The sequence below is a fragment of the Protopterus annectens genome, chromosome 14.part0 (assembly GCF_019279795.1).
Source record: "Protopterus annectens isolate FY-2018-M chromosome 14.part0, PAN1.0, whole genome shotgun sequence".
NCBI classification, from domain to species: Eukaryota; Metazoa; Chordata; order Ceratodontiformes; family Protopteridae; genus Protopterus; species Protopterus annectens.
The window spans coordinates 932,691,084-932,704,471 of NC_056748.1; the positions used below are offsets into that span (position 1 = coordinate 932,691,084).

General features: G+C 36.8%; 1 protein-coding gene across 1 annotated transcript in view; it reads left to right on the forward strand.

The window, feature by feature from the left end:
- Nucleotides 1–13,388, forward strand: part of ALDH18A1 (aldehyde dehydrogenase 18 family member A1) — a gene marked incomplete in the record, with an annotated part of 362,299 nt that overhangs the window by 86,569 nt on the left and 262,342 nt on the right. Inside the window, 1 exon segment of the mRNA XM_044056733.1 lies at nt 9,759–9,863. Within this exon segment, the coding sequence (XP_043912668.1) occupies nt 9,759–9,863 (105 nt within the window).

A 13,388-nucleotide genomic window follows, 5' to 3' on the forward strand; every position in this document is an offset into this window, starting at 1 on the left:
CTTTCAGCACTTGCAATGGGTTTCCCAGGCTGAGTTGCTCTTATATCGTGATCGTATTCAAGATTCTGATCACAACAAAAAAAATGAATTTGTCATGTTGTCCTCTTCAACAGTAGATTTTTATCTTTTGGAGTTCCTTTGACATAAGTTCATGAATTGTTTTGGGGTTTACAATTTTCTGCCTCCTTCCCCCTTCTCTCCTCTAATGATTGAGATAAGCACCGCAGGAAAAGTTAACCCCTTTTCCTTGTGGAAGGAACTGATAAGCTACCGTTTATCATGACTCTCTGACAGCTGTATTTTAGCATTTTTGTTTGAATCTCTCGATATTCTTCAATATTGAGCCATCTGTTTTCCTTGGTAGTGTGATATCCCATTTATGTATTCTTGCTGTGGAGTAAGCTAATCTTCTTCTAACTTTTTTACCTTGCTACTTTAATTTATCCACAGCTTTTCTGATTTCCTTCCGACTTTCCACACATTCCCTGTATTCTCCTTACCTGTGTAGATAAACACTTATCCTTTCACTGCTGACTTAGAATTAATGGGTAAAACTTCATCTTTATTACCCACTGGTGTTCTTCGTGTCATGTAGTATCAGCATTATAACAGTCTGATCTGATAAGAGCCTGCTTAATGAATAAATGTGTCTCCACAACATGAGAAATAATCTTGGAAATCAGCAGTAATTTGTTGTGGTAGCAGAATTTGTAATGGGAGCCATGGATGAGGTTCTGTAATTGTCAGTATCGGAGAGTTCATTGATTGGTAATAGTATGTAGATTAGTTTGAGGATCTTGTCAAACTGGTAAGTATGAATGTAAAGGAATTTGAATGACGATTGTCACTCCTCCACCTGAACTGAAGTCTCCCTTAGCAGAGAGTGTGTAGTGGTGGGCATCAAACCTGGTAAGGAATGGGTGTTATCACTATACTGGAGTTATGTTTCAGTGATAAAGTAGCAGTGTTTTCCTGGGGTGGGGTCTAGAAAAGGTAATATTTTGTTTAGACTTCTACAACAGTACTATATTTACACTGGATATAAAAAGTGTATGCACCCCTGTCAAAATGCCAGTTTTTTTTTTTTTTTTTTGATATTAACAAAAAAGGTGGAGGCTCTGCCATTATCTTCTCTAACCTTCGTTCCATAATCCCCCTGCAAATCCCAACCCCTCTATTCAAAAATACTGGAATAACTGCTTGTCTGCTCCAACTCAATAAACATAAAAATATCTGCTTCATTTCTTTATAAATCTCCCCTGGCGACAACATCTCTACCCTAGAGAATATTCTCCACTGAGCCGCATCTGAAATAAAATATGAAACATTTATTCTAGGCGACGTCAACATTCATTGGAACAAAATCAACACACCTTCCCCCACCGTAGCTTATCAACCTTTTCAACTTCTCTCATTTAATCCATTCTACAACCAGGCCTAACAAAAATCACCCCCCTGGCTCCATCATAGTTTGGATTTTAGTCTCCCATCCAAACAAAATCTCTATTAGGAACTATCCCTGTCTCCTTTAGTGACCATCTACCTGCCTTCATTCATCGCTCAGCTAACCCCTCTCAATTCCTACACCATTATATCCAAACTCATAACTTTAGCAACTACAACCCCACAATCTTCTCCAACATATTCAAAGAAATCAGCTGGCAAATCCTTCAAACTCTGTCCCTCGACAATGCCGTAGAACATTTTAACTCCATCTTCCTAAATACTCTTAACTCTCTAGCCCCCCTTAGAAATAAATGAATCAAAGCCAATTCTGCTCCTTGGCTGACCAAAGAGACTAAACAAACCATGCAACTCAGAGACAAATCTTGGAAGCTTTATCAGAAAAGCAAACAGCCTTGTGCCATGCTCCAATATACCCAACTCCGCAACCAACTAAAAAAACTAATCATCAGAGACAAAAAAAACTACTACAACAAACTTCAGTCTACTAATCTTAACAACCCCAAACAATTCTGGAAATCTGTTAACTCTCTTCTCCATCCTAGGTGACAAAATAACCCCTGCCCTGACCCTAGTTTAACTGACAATGAACTAAGCTCACTTTTCAACACTTTCTTTACTGACTCTATAGCCCAACTAACCAAAACATTCCCTGACAACAACCCTTCCAACTTCCTAAACTCTCCTAATGACTGTCACCCTATGTTTCAACTCAAACCAGTTTCCACAACTTTCATAAAAAAGCTCTTAACCAAACTAAAACCTTGTTCCAACGCCCCCGACAACATTCCCCCCTCCTTCCTCAAACACGCAGCCGAAGGAATAGCTCTTCCTATTAGCATCCTGATTAACAGATCCTTACAAGAGTCTTACGTTCCCGAACTCTAGCGTTCTGCCTACATTCTACCACTTCATAAAGGAGGTAAAAACAACTCCATTTCTAACTTCCGCCCTATAGCCCTTCTCTCTCCTATATCCAAAATTCTTGAGAAATGTGTCCACTGCCAACTCTTACCCTACTTAACAGAGAATCAGCTACTTACACCCACCCAACATGGTTTCCGTCCAGGCCACAGCACCATAACTGCCCTACTTTCCTTCTTAGAAGCAGTTAATCAAGCCAGAGATTCCGGACTTCTAGTATCCACTGTTCTGCTAGACCTTTCTAAAGCCTTTGATACCATCTCCCATTCACACCTACTCTGCCACCTCTCCAACCTTAATCTTTCCACTAATACTCTTGCCTGGTTTTCCAGCTACCTCTCTGACAGATCCCAGGCTGTCAGATGGAAGAACAATACCTCCTCCTTCTTACCTACTCCTACTGGCGTTCCTCAGGGATCCATTCTCGGTCCCATACTGTTCAACATCTTCATAAACAACCTTCACACTGCTCTCCCTGACACTACAGTCATCCAACATGCTGATGACTCTACCTTAGTCTGTGCCGCCCCCAACTTTGCTGAACTTCTCTCTAAAACTCAAACAGCTTTTTCCACTACAGAAAACTGGATGCACCAAAACCATCTCTCCCTCAACTCCAGTAAATCCAAAATACTAATTTTCCTCCCTTCTAAGACTTCTTCCTTGGACAAAAACTCTTTCAACATCCTCAGCCAATCTAACACTCCTATTGAAGTGGTCCCCTACGCCAAACTCCTTGGCATAACCAAAGATGAACATCTTAAATTTGGCCTCCACATTCAACAAAACATAAAAAAAAACACACCAAAAACTAGGCATGCTCTACAGGAATAATCTATTTCTTTCCAAATCCTCCAGGCAAACCTTAGTTACCTGCTTCCACCTACCCTCTCAACTTTATGGAGCCCCTCTCCTAACTAATCTGTCTGCCTCCCTCTCCTCTAAACTTGAAGCTTGCTATAATAAAATCTCTAAATTCACCACCAAATCCAAAAACTCAACCCACCACTGCCTCTCCCTTCAATCATTAAACTGGCTAGAACTCCCAAACCACCTTGACTATCTCCAACTAACAACCACTCATAAATTAATATTCTACCCAGAAAAATGCCCTGCTTTATCCAACATCCTCCCCCCTTACATTCCCAACCGATCTCTAAGATCTGAACACCAAAATCTAATCTCCATCCCCAGACCTAAACATACCACACAACAACTACTATCCTTCTCTCTAGGTAGGAAATTGAACTCTCTTCCTCCTCCTCTTAGAACCATACCCAACTCAGATTACTTCAAAACCCAACTTTTCTTACACCTATCTTCAAAATAGAAATGTTCTTGCTTTCACCCTACTTAATCCCAAGGTTCCCCTAGACTAAGTCCCTATACTCTTGCACCTTTGTACTCTCGAACTCTAGCTATGATTTTAGCAGGCTCTAACTTCACTGTATGGATGACAATATTGAAAAGTTAGCAAAAAAAAAAATCTACTAATTTTTAACTTTTACTGTGTCCTATGTGAATTCTTTCAGTGTGTACATTCTATTGTAAATTTGCATTTTCAATGTTCTTACTGTGTCTACATTCTATTGTAAATATGCATTTTACAATGTTCTTACTGTGTGTACATTCTATTGTAAATTTGAATTTGCAGTGTCTTACTTTGTTTTCTTGCTGAGTGGATTATCTTTTGTATTCTTCTTAAACATTGTTTTGGTTGTACTGCCTTTGGAGCTTTTCTCCCCAGGCCTCCACTGAAAATGGGTTCTTCTTGGCCCAGTGGACTTCCCCGGTAATCAAACTGAAATAAATAAATGAGACCACAAAAATTAATTTCAAAACTTTTCTCACCTTTAATGTCACCTATAACCTGTTCAGTTGAAAAACAAACAAATCTGTTGGGGAGGGAGAAAATATAAAAAATGTACAATAAGCTGCTTGCATAAGTGTGCACACCCTTAAACTATTACTTTGTTGAAGCACCTTTTGATTTAATTACAACATTCCGTCTTCTTGGGTAGGAGTCTGTCAACATGGCACATCTTGACTTGGCAATATTTGTCCATTCTTCCTTGCAAAAGCGATCCAAAACTGTCAGATTGCGAGGGCTTTTCTTGTACATAGCCCCCTTCAAGTCACCCCACAGATTTTCTATTGGATTTAGTTCTGGGACATTCTAAAACTAATTTTCTTCTGGTGAAGCCATTTTTTTTTTTTGCTGATTTGGATGTATGCTTGGGGTCATTGTCGTGTTGAAAGGTGAAATTCCTCTTCAGCTTCAGCTTTCTAGCAGACACCTGAAGGTTTTGGGCCAGAAGTGACTAGTATTTGGAACTCTTCATAATTCCCTCCACCTTGACTAAAGCCCCAGTTCCAGCTGAAGAAAAGCAACCCCCAAAGCATGATACTACCACCACCAGGCATCACCGTGGGGGTGGTGTTCTTTTGGTGATGCGAAGTGTTTTTGCACCAAACATACCTTTTGGAATTGTGACCATAAATTTCAGTGTTGGTCTCATCAGACCAGAACACATTTTCCTACATGCATTTGGGAGATTTGATGTATTGTTTTGCAAATTTTAGCCATGACCGGATGTTTTTCTGTGCAAGAAAAGGCTTCCATTTTGCAACGCTGCCCTCCAGACATATGGAGAATATGGGAGATTGTTCTCGTGTATTACACAACCAGTACTTGCCAGAAATTCCTGCAGCTCCTTCAATTTTACTGTAGGTCTTTTGGCAGCCCCCCCGACCAGTTTTCGTCTTGTCTTTTCATGAATTTTGGAGGGACGTCCAGTTCTTTGCAATGCCACTGTTGTCCCATATTTTCTCCACTTTTTGATGACCATCTTCACTATGTTCCATGGTATATCCAATGCTGTGGACATTTTTTTGTACCCTTCGCCTGACTGATACCTTTCAAAAATTAGATCCCTTTGATGCTTTGTAAGCTCTCTGCGAACCATGGCTTTTGCTATAGGAGGTAACTGAGTAAATGTCAGGAAAATCCTACTAGGACAGCTTAACTTTATTTGTGGTTCATCAGACTCTCTCTGATTAATGGCAGGTATGTACCCAAGAAAACTGAATGTTGTAATTAAAGCAAAAGGTGCTTCAACAAAGTATTAGTTTAAGGGTGTGCACACTTGTGCAACAAGCTTATTGTACGTTTTTTATTTTTATCTTTTTTCTCCTAACAGATTTCTTTGTTTTTTCAATTGAATTGTACAGGTTATAGGTCACATTAAAGGTGAGAAAAGTTTTGAAAGGATTTGTTGTGGCCTCAGTTTTTGTATATCACAAAAACAAGGCATTTTAACTGGGGTGTGTACACTTTTTATATCCATTGTATATTGTCTTGACTGGATATAACTGTGATGGTATGTTTAGACAATTACCTAAAATTTGCATTATGAGAATACTAAATATCTTGGTCAGTATCTAAAATCCTTAAGGCGAGAGAGGTATGCGCTGTATGTAGCTGAACAGTTCTGTTGATCATTCCCTCCCAAGGTGACACACTTTGGACCCCTTGGAATGACGATATTGAAGGCATTTTTCTGAACTTAGTAAAACTGCTAAAGCCTAGCTGTATTCAAGCCTTGCAACACATTCATTTTCAGACACCTCAGTCATGTCCAACATATAATCCAAGGAGTTTCATGTTAAGTCATTAAAACCCATGTGAACAGTAACTGTTGTGTACTTGGGATGAGGGAACTTGACTGCGCTAGTGACCTGTTGGATTCTAGCACCAGAGAAGACCACCACCATCCTTTCCTTGCTCAACCTGGCAATAGGGGCAGTGTGTATTTAGTAGCCACCTATAATGGGATATACATAGCGACATATTTTTTAACATAGGAAGGTTTGTTTGTTTTTTGTTTTAGGGGTTTGTTGATATGGGTATTGGCAATCTGGTTTGAGAGGCAAGCCACCAAGTTAAGTAAATATTTACACCTTGTGCATGTGTATTTTGTACAAGTCAGTGAGCATAATGCATTTTCTTTGTTGCTTCATGGTGCCAGCAAGTTGGCAATAATTTGAGTTGAGGACAGACTGTGGTCCCCTGGTTACCATACCAACAGTTGCTGGGCAAACTGAATACTTTATGGATGGGTACCATACAAATCAATAGTTTGTCAACAGAGGGAGACTTTGTGGGATTATTTTTATCTAGTTGTGACTTTTAATCTAGGGCAGGTCTTTATCACAGTAGGACTTTATTTTACATTGCTAATCCTTGAATAGAGGGAAGTGACCGTGTCTAAGTAATGGAAAAATCAGAAGATATAATTTACCAAGATGGGTTTGAGCTAAGTGTCAGGTGGCTGTTCTGAGAGCAGCTCTTTTCAAGGACAGATGTTAGATTATTTATACCTGTACTTAATGGACTACTACACAGTATGAGTGATGATGGACAAGCTGGTGTGGCACTGTGGTGTAGCCTGCCTCTAACAAGCATTAAGTCAGGCAATGCAACAGAAATTAAAGCAAGTAAATGGCAGCAGGGAGCTGGTGAAAATGAGCATTGTTTAACAAGTTACAGCAGTTACATTTGGAACAATGCAAATTCCCATTTGTTCCTCTCACAAGAGAAAATGCAAAAGGAGTCCTGAGTGAAAAATTGCAGCAGAAAGCACAGGTCTCAGTATTGGCTTAAAAGTCCTTAAAAAGTTATTCTCTTGTGTTGGAAGGATTACACAGATTATCGGATCTAGTGGGTACAAATGGTCAGAAAAGACTATCTGTTGCTCACGTGTTCATTGTGGCTCAGTTTAGGTCTAGCAAGCACTGTCGCACAGTGCAGCCTAAATTAAGGCAAGTGCATAGCAGCAGGGAGCCAATAGAAATAAACATAAACAACGGTGACAAGCTTAAAGCAAGTATTCTTTTAAAACCATTCAGATTCCCGTCTTCCACAGAAAAAATGAAGTCCCAAATGAAAATTGTAGTAGCAAATTCAGCAACAGTTATGTTGGCTGTATAGACGTAACTTGGAGACATCCACAGTGTTTTTGTTGTGAGTTTTCTGAGAAGCATTTCAATGTTACAGTAATTTTGAGCTTGCAGCTAAATTTCGGAGTACTGCCTACCTTCTCGTTCAGGACTGTTGTATATTGTCCTTGGAAGGCAGAGTTTAAGTACATGCTTTTTGGACTGTATTTTCAAATGAGTCTCATTTAAGAGGTACAACCTTCAAGAAAAAAAACTTACGGTTGTCCAGGTTATATTAAGTAATGGGGTACAGTGGATGATGCCCCCTGTCTGAGGATGTATGTGGCTTGTCCACACAACCATCATGCAGGGCTTTAACTTTTGGCTCCATATTTTTTGCAAAACATCTGTTTATGCAGCGCAGAATCCAGCATCACACTAGCCCACTCACAGTGGCTCATAAACGACAACTCAAATACATATATTCATAGTATATGCACTTTTGTCATTCAGTTTAGAAGCGGCTATGATAGAAGAAAACATATTTTTTACACACCACTCTACTTGGAGAATTTCCTTCCCTAACACCCTATTGCCCCACTGGTTGTTTTGTTCTTACACTTAAGTGGGTGTATCAGAGAGAAAGGGCTAGCAATGAAAGTCAAGGTAATACGTTTGCTGCTCTTTCTTAGAGTTTTACTAACCTAAGACTGCCCAACACTTGCCAAGTAATGACCTCCTTAAAGTTTGCTGTACAGAGAAGTGAAGTCGAGTATAGGGCAGCTTAGACAAGTGCACTTAGATAACTCTGAATCAAATTCCTGTGTTTGGAGCAGGTGTTCGTTTCAGTTAAGAGGTCTGTCTCTTCAGCAGGAATTCGCCAGCTGTACCATATCCTTTATGTGCTTCTGCTTTTTAAAGTAATTTTTTTTCCAGGAAAAAAAAAAAAAAAACACCATGGAAAGATATTTCGGTCTAAGTGGGACTTTGCAACTGCAGTTCAAGTAGTTGGCTTCATTCCTCCTTTTATGTGGGATTTTGTAGTAAAGAAGCGAGGGCTTCCATCTTCATGTATAAAACTTGTTGCGTAGATTTTTGCTTAAAACCAATACATTTAATGCTCAGTTTCATTGTAGTATAGAAATGGGCATCCTTCATTACAGAAATAAGTTTCAAATTATTTGTGTTTTAGTATTCTTTTTCAACTTTTTTTCTTTTTTTATTAGAATAATTTCTTAGTTTTTTATAACCCATCTTGAATTGGTTTTGCTTGTTGTATTGTGATTGGTTTTAGTAGTGGTCCATATCTAATCATTGCTGATATTTTAATAAAATTGTCTGATCACTAAAAACGTGAAATGTGACCCTTCTTTGGATAAATATTAGTAAATGAAATGGATTAGTAATAGAGCATTTTATTCAAGAAGGAGCCAAGTAGGGTGTAGTAGAGTCTAATCATATCAAGTTTTGTACATGGAAAAAGTTCATAGTATGGAAAATATTTATAGAGATATGAAAAAGCAATAAAGATCATCAGATTCTTTAATGTGTCAAAAAAGTAAAGTGTATTGGGGCAGTTAAATGAATGCTTATTAGGGAGTGAGGATAAATTTTGTCCTTTATTACAATGAGATGGGTAAATTTTGTCCTTTATTACAATGAGATGGGTACATTTTGTCCTTGATTACAATGAGATGTTAATTGAGAAGGTTTTCATATTATTTGAATGAAAGGTTAACATAGAGATTTTTGTTTCTGTGCCACATTTGTGTTAAATTGACAGAGTAGTAATATGACTTCATAATGATTAATTGATTTAATCAGATTTTGCTTAATCTCAGTACTTTAGATCGTAACACCTCATTTCATCATCCACTCGTTTGGCTAAAACATATTTAATTGACTATACCACAACTGCACATTGGAAGCATGCAGTAAAAAGATAAAACGCATGAAGAACTGCAAGTGTTTTTGTGGAGGCAGTGTTCTCTCACCCCCCAGTATCTACATATTCTAACCTAAAAGTTACATTGCCTTGGAGGTATGTGTAAATAGTGATTTAGTGACTGAGCTCATTCACTTTCCTTCAATGTATTGCAGTCTAAAAGTTATTAAGTATTTAAAGTAGGCAGGGGTGTGAGGGGATTGCTCTATACCCCAATATGGGTGTGGTGCAGAAAGCATTCATATAAAATATTTTTTATGCAGTTTTTCATGTCTTGTAGAATGTATAACTGTTAGTCACTTATTGATGCTTCATTTATATCACGGTTGACTGAGACGTCAGCCATTTGCATGTAATGCGTTTCTGATTCAGCCAAATGCGATTCTTCCAATTGTCATGAAGACTAAGGAGATATGTGGAGTATACATAACTGTTTGTGCATTGCAGAGATGACTGGCAGCTGTAATCTTGTTTGTTCTTTCTACAGGCAGTGCCAGTTTTGGATGCTCGGGCTTGTGCTGCCGCCGGGCAGAGTGGTTTAATGGCTCTTTACGAAGCGATGTTCACCCAGTATAGTATCTGTGCTGCTCAGGTAAGGAAAATTAAAATGACATTACACTGTCTTAAAGTACAAGACTGAAAAAGAACTGCCTTCATTCATTTTATTTTTTATTTATCCTTGGTTGACCGGGTTAGTCCCGTCAGGCTAGAACCACTTTTCACGAGATACCCATTTATACTACATGGGGAAATTTGGCCAGAGCATTAGGGAACATTCCCTACTCATTAGGAGAGTGGTTGTTCTATTCCTAGCACAGTGGCGGTTGGGAGAACTAAGATCGTGGCTAGCGCAGAGGTGAGTACCAGTGCAGTATTTGAAGCTGTACAAGATACTGAGGAGCTGTTTCAGCCGAATTGTTTGTTTCATCAGTAGCAAATGTTCAAAACGGTGATGGACATGTTATCACAACCTTCAAGTTGGGAGGGTTGTGTAATTATATTTTGGGTGAATTGTTGCAGGGGGAACAGAAGAGTGAAAAGATGATTTATGGAGTGAAGTTATGGACAAAATTCAATCGGAGGAATCTGTAGCTATTCTGAAAGATCACAAGACAAATCATATTCCAATATGCAGGGAAAGTGATAGATGAACAGAGGAAAGGACGTTTCAACAGTCGATGGAAATGTATGGTGAGAATTCAGAAAAAAGAAAAAGAAATGGACAGGTATGACATTTAGGGTAATTTTAGTAGTCCCCATTTGGAGTGAAGGCTTGGAAGGTAAGCGCTTTTATTCTTCATAAAGAGAGATTTTGTAACCTTATTTTTGAGACCAGTTTTGTTCTGGTTGTAAAAGAGACTTTAGACGTTTAAGCAAAGTTTTTGTAAAGAAGCTATGGACCTTAGCAAAGTCTCTGATAACAGAGGGATATGAAGTGGAGGATGAAATTTGTCATTGTAATGCAAATGGAGAAAGAATAAATTGTTCATATCCCTAGTGTGATAATTGTAGAGGGTAGCAGAGATGTAAAATGTTAGGGACAGCAAAAAAATTTTTTTTTCCTGTGGAAAAAGTGATCATTTGATAACCAATTGTGATAAGAGGAAATGTTATATTTGTGCGGAAATAGGTCACGAAAAAAAGTTTGAATTGAAAAGTTATGAATGCAACCAAACTGAGCATTTAATGATGGATTGTAATCTAGCGAAAAAGGAAGGAGAGGAAAGCAAAAATGAGGATAGTATACAAACAGAAGAAAAGTCCCAGTAAGGGTAAAGAGGAAGTAGGGAAGCAAGATCAGGGTAGAAATAGAGAAGGATAAAGAGATAAATGAAACGGAAGATAATATAGAATATCTAAAATAAGTGACGAGGAAGATATAAAGTGTAAAATAGTGAAACAAAAAAGTATTCTATTGACAAGAGAATAAGAGAGAAGTTTAAAGTGGGATAAACATAAAAGAGAATAAGAATAGAAATAGATAATGCAGATGAGAAATACTTCAGTTTTATTAAGTTTCTGGTAAGATACAACATAGGCATAATGGCAGCTTTATAATGCTTTCAATCAATGTAAATATTATCAAAAAATATAAGTGGAAGAATAAGCATCCTAAATTGAGGTAGTAAGTGTGATGTTGACGTAATATTGAAGATGTACGATTTTTGACACTGAGATTACAAACAAACTTTAGGGAGGAGATGCAACGTGTAACCTAGCAAAGTGGCTATGTTCAAGCATACTTCTGATTTATCAAAAATCAGTGAAAGTATTGAAGATAACATTGGCAGTCATGGGAAGATTATGCCATCTGAGATCTATGGTAGTAGATAAGATATGTAAAAGTGTAGCATGGTATGCTTATGTACAAGTAAAGGCAAAATTTATTTCACAAAGTTTTGGATTATGTAGTAATGTGAATACAATATTAATAGGAGATTTTAATTGTGATTTTGTTAGAGGAAAAAGAGTATATAAGACAAATTATGAAATTATAAAATGCATCAATTTAATGATTTGGAATAATTAGTGTACATGTAGTTAGTATATATAAGACCAAGATTGTTTTATTATATCACAAGGTTTAAATAAGCTAAGGGAGAAACACTTGTAACGGGCTTTTCAGATCACTCAGCCATATGTATAGAAGTACAAGAAAATAAGAAGTATATCAGATTGAGAAAAGGGGTAAAATGAATAAATGAGAAATTATGGGATGAAATTGGGAATAAATGTGTTTATGGAAAGATTGCGTTGTATAAAAACTGGTTTGAGTGGTGGCTAGCTTTGAAGGAAAAATATAAAAAGTGCATTTTGGAATGGCAGTCAGATGTAATAAAAGCAGAAAAAATTATAAAACAATGTTTATGGATGCTTTAAAGGATTTGGAAAGGAATAGTACAGAATATTATGTGATAGAATGGAGAATTTTGAAAAGAATAAAGAGAAAATTAAAGAATTTAACGATATTTATGAGATAAATCTTAAAGGTGTCAGCTTATTTGAGTAACATAGAGAATACAAAAGTGAAAGATAATAGAGGAGAGGTAAGAATCTCAGAAACAAATTATGACTATCATAATTTGTTGTAAAGAAAATGTTTCCAAATGGAAAGTACAAAAAATAAATAAATAAAAAATGGCATGTTAAAAAAATTGACAGAACAAGAAAATAAGGAATTAAAAATGTGATTTCCTTATATGAATTAGTTGAGGCACTTAGACAAGTTAATTTGCAGCCAGTCAGGATCAGATGGAAATAGGATACCAATTTTATAAGAAATTTATGGATTGGCAGAAAAAAAAATACTTAAGTTATGAATGAGTGATTTAATGAAATTTTTATGTCCAAAGATTTATGCAGGTGTATACTTCAATTTTATCTTCTTTTTTCCATACAAATTTAACACTGGAGACCTATAGTATTGAACAATACAAATAAGATTTTTATGAAAATAATTCAAAAGAGAATAGAGTAAATTGAAAATTTATTATGGAAGATAGTATATATAGTTTAAAGGGAAAAAGGATGTCAGGAATTATTATTTATAGTAAGGGAAATTGTAGATGAAATAAAAGGGACGGATGAGACCAAGATCATAATAGATTTCAATAAAGCTGTTGATATGGTACAACATGAAGCTTTGTGGACAGTTATGGAAGAATATAACATTATTTTTATTATATGTAGAACAAACATTTTTAAATTTCTTACTTTAGTTAGAATTTCAATGAATGGCTGGTTAAGCAAAGAAATATAAAGAATGGCATACATAGGGACATCCTATGAGTAGTATATTTGCATCAGTTAAAAATGTATTAGTCAGAGATGTAAATTTGAACTTAAGAGGTACTACTTCTATTACTGATGGAGGTAAAATTTCTAGTCATGTTTACTTAATGCAGATAATGGTGTATAAATTACAAGAAACAGTATGGATGTACAAGATGTACAAGATGTGTTGTGCACATCAGTGTTTAAATATAAAAGGCACAACTTTAAATAAAGAAAAAAGTAAAGAATTGGGTGATATAGTAAATTATATGAGTATCTTTCACAGTGAAAGAAATCTCTGTGTTCGGAATAAGATTTGGGGATGAAATTGTAAGTGAGGAAA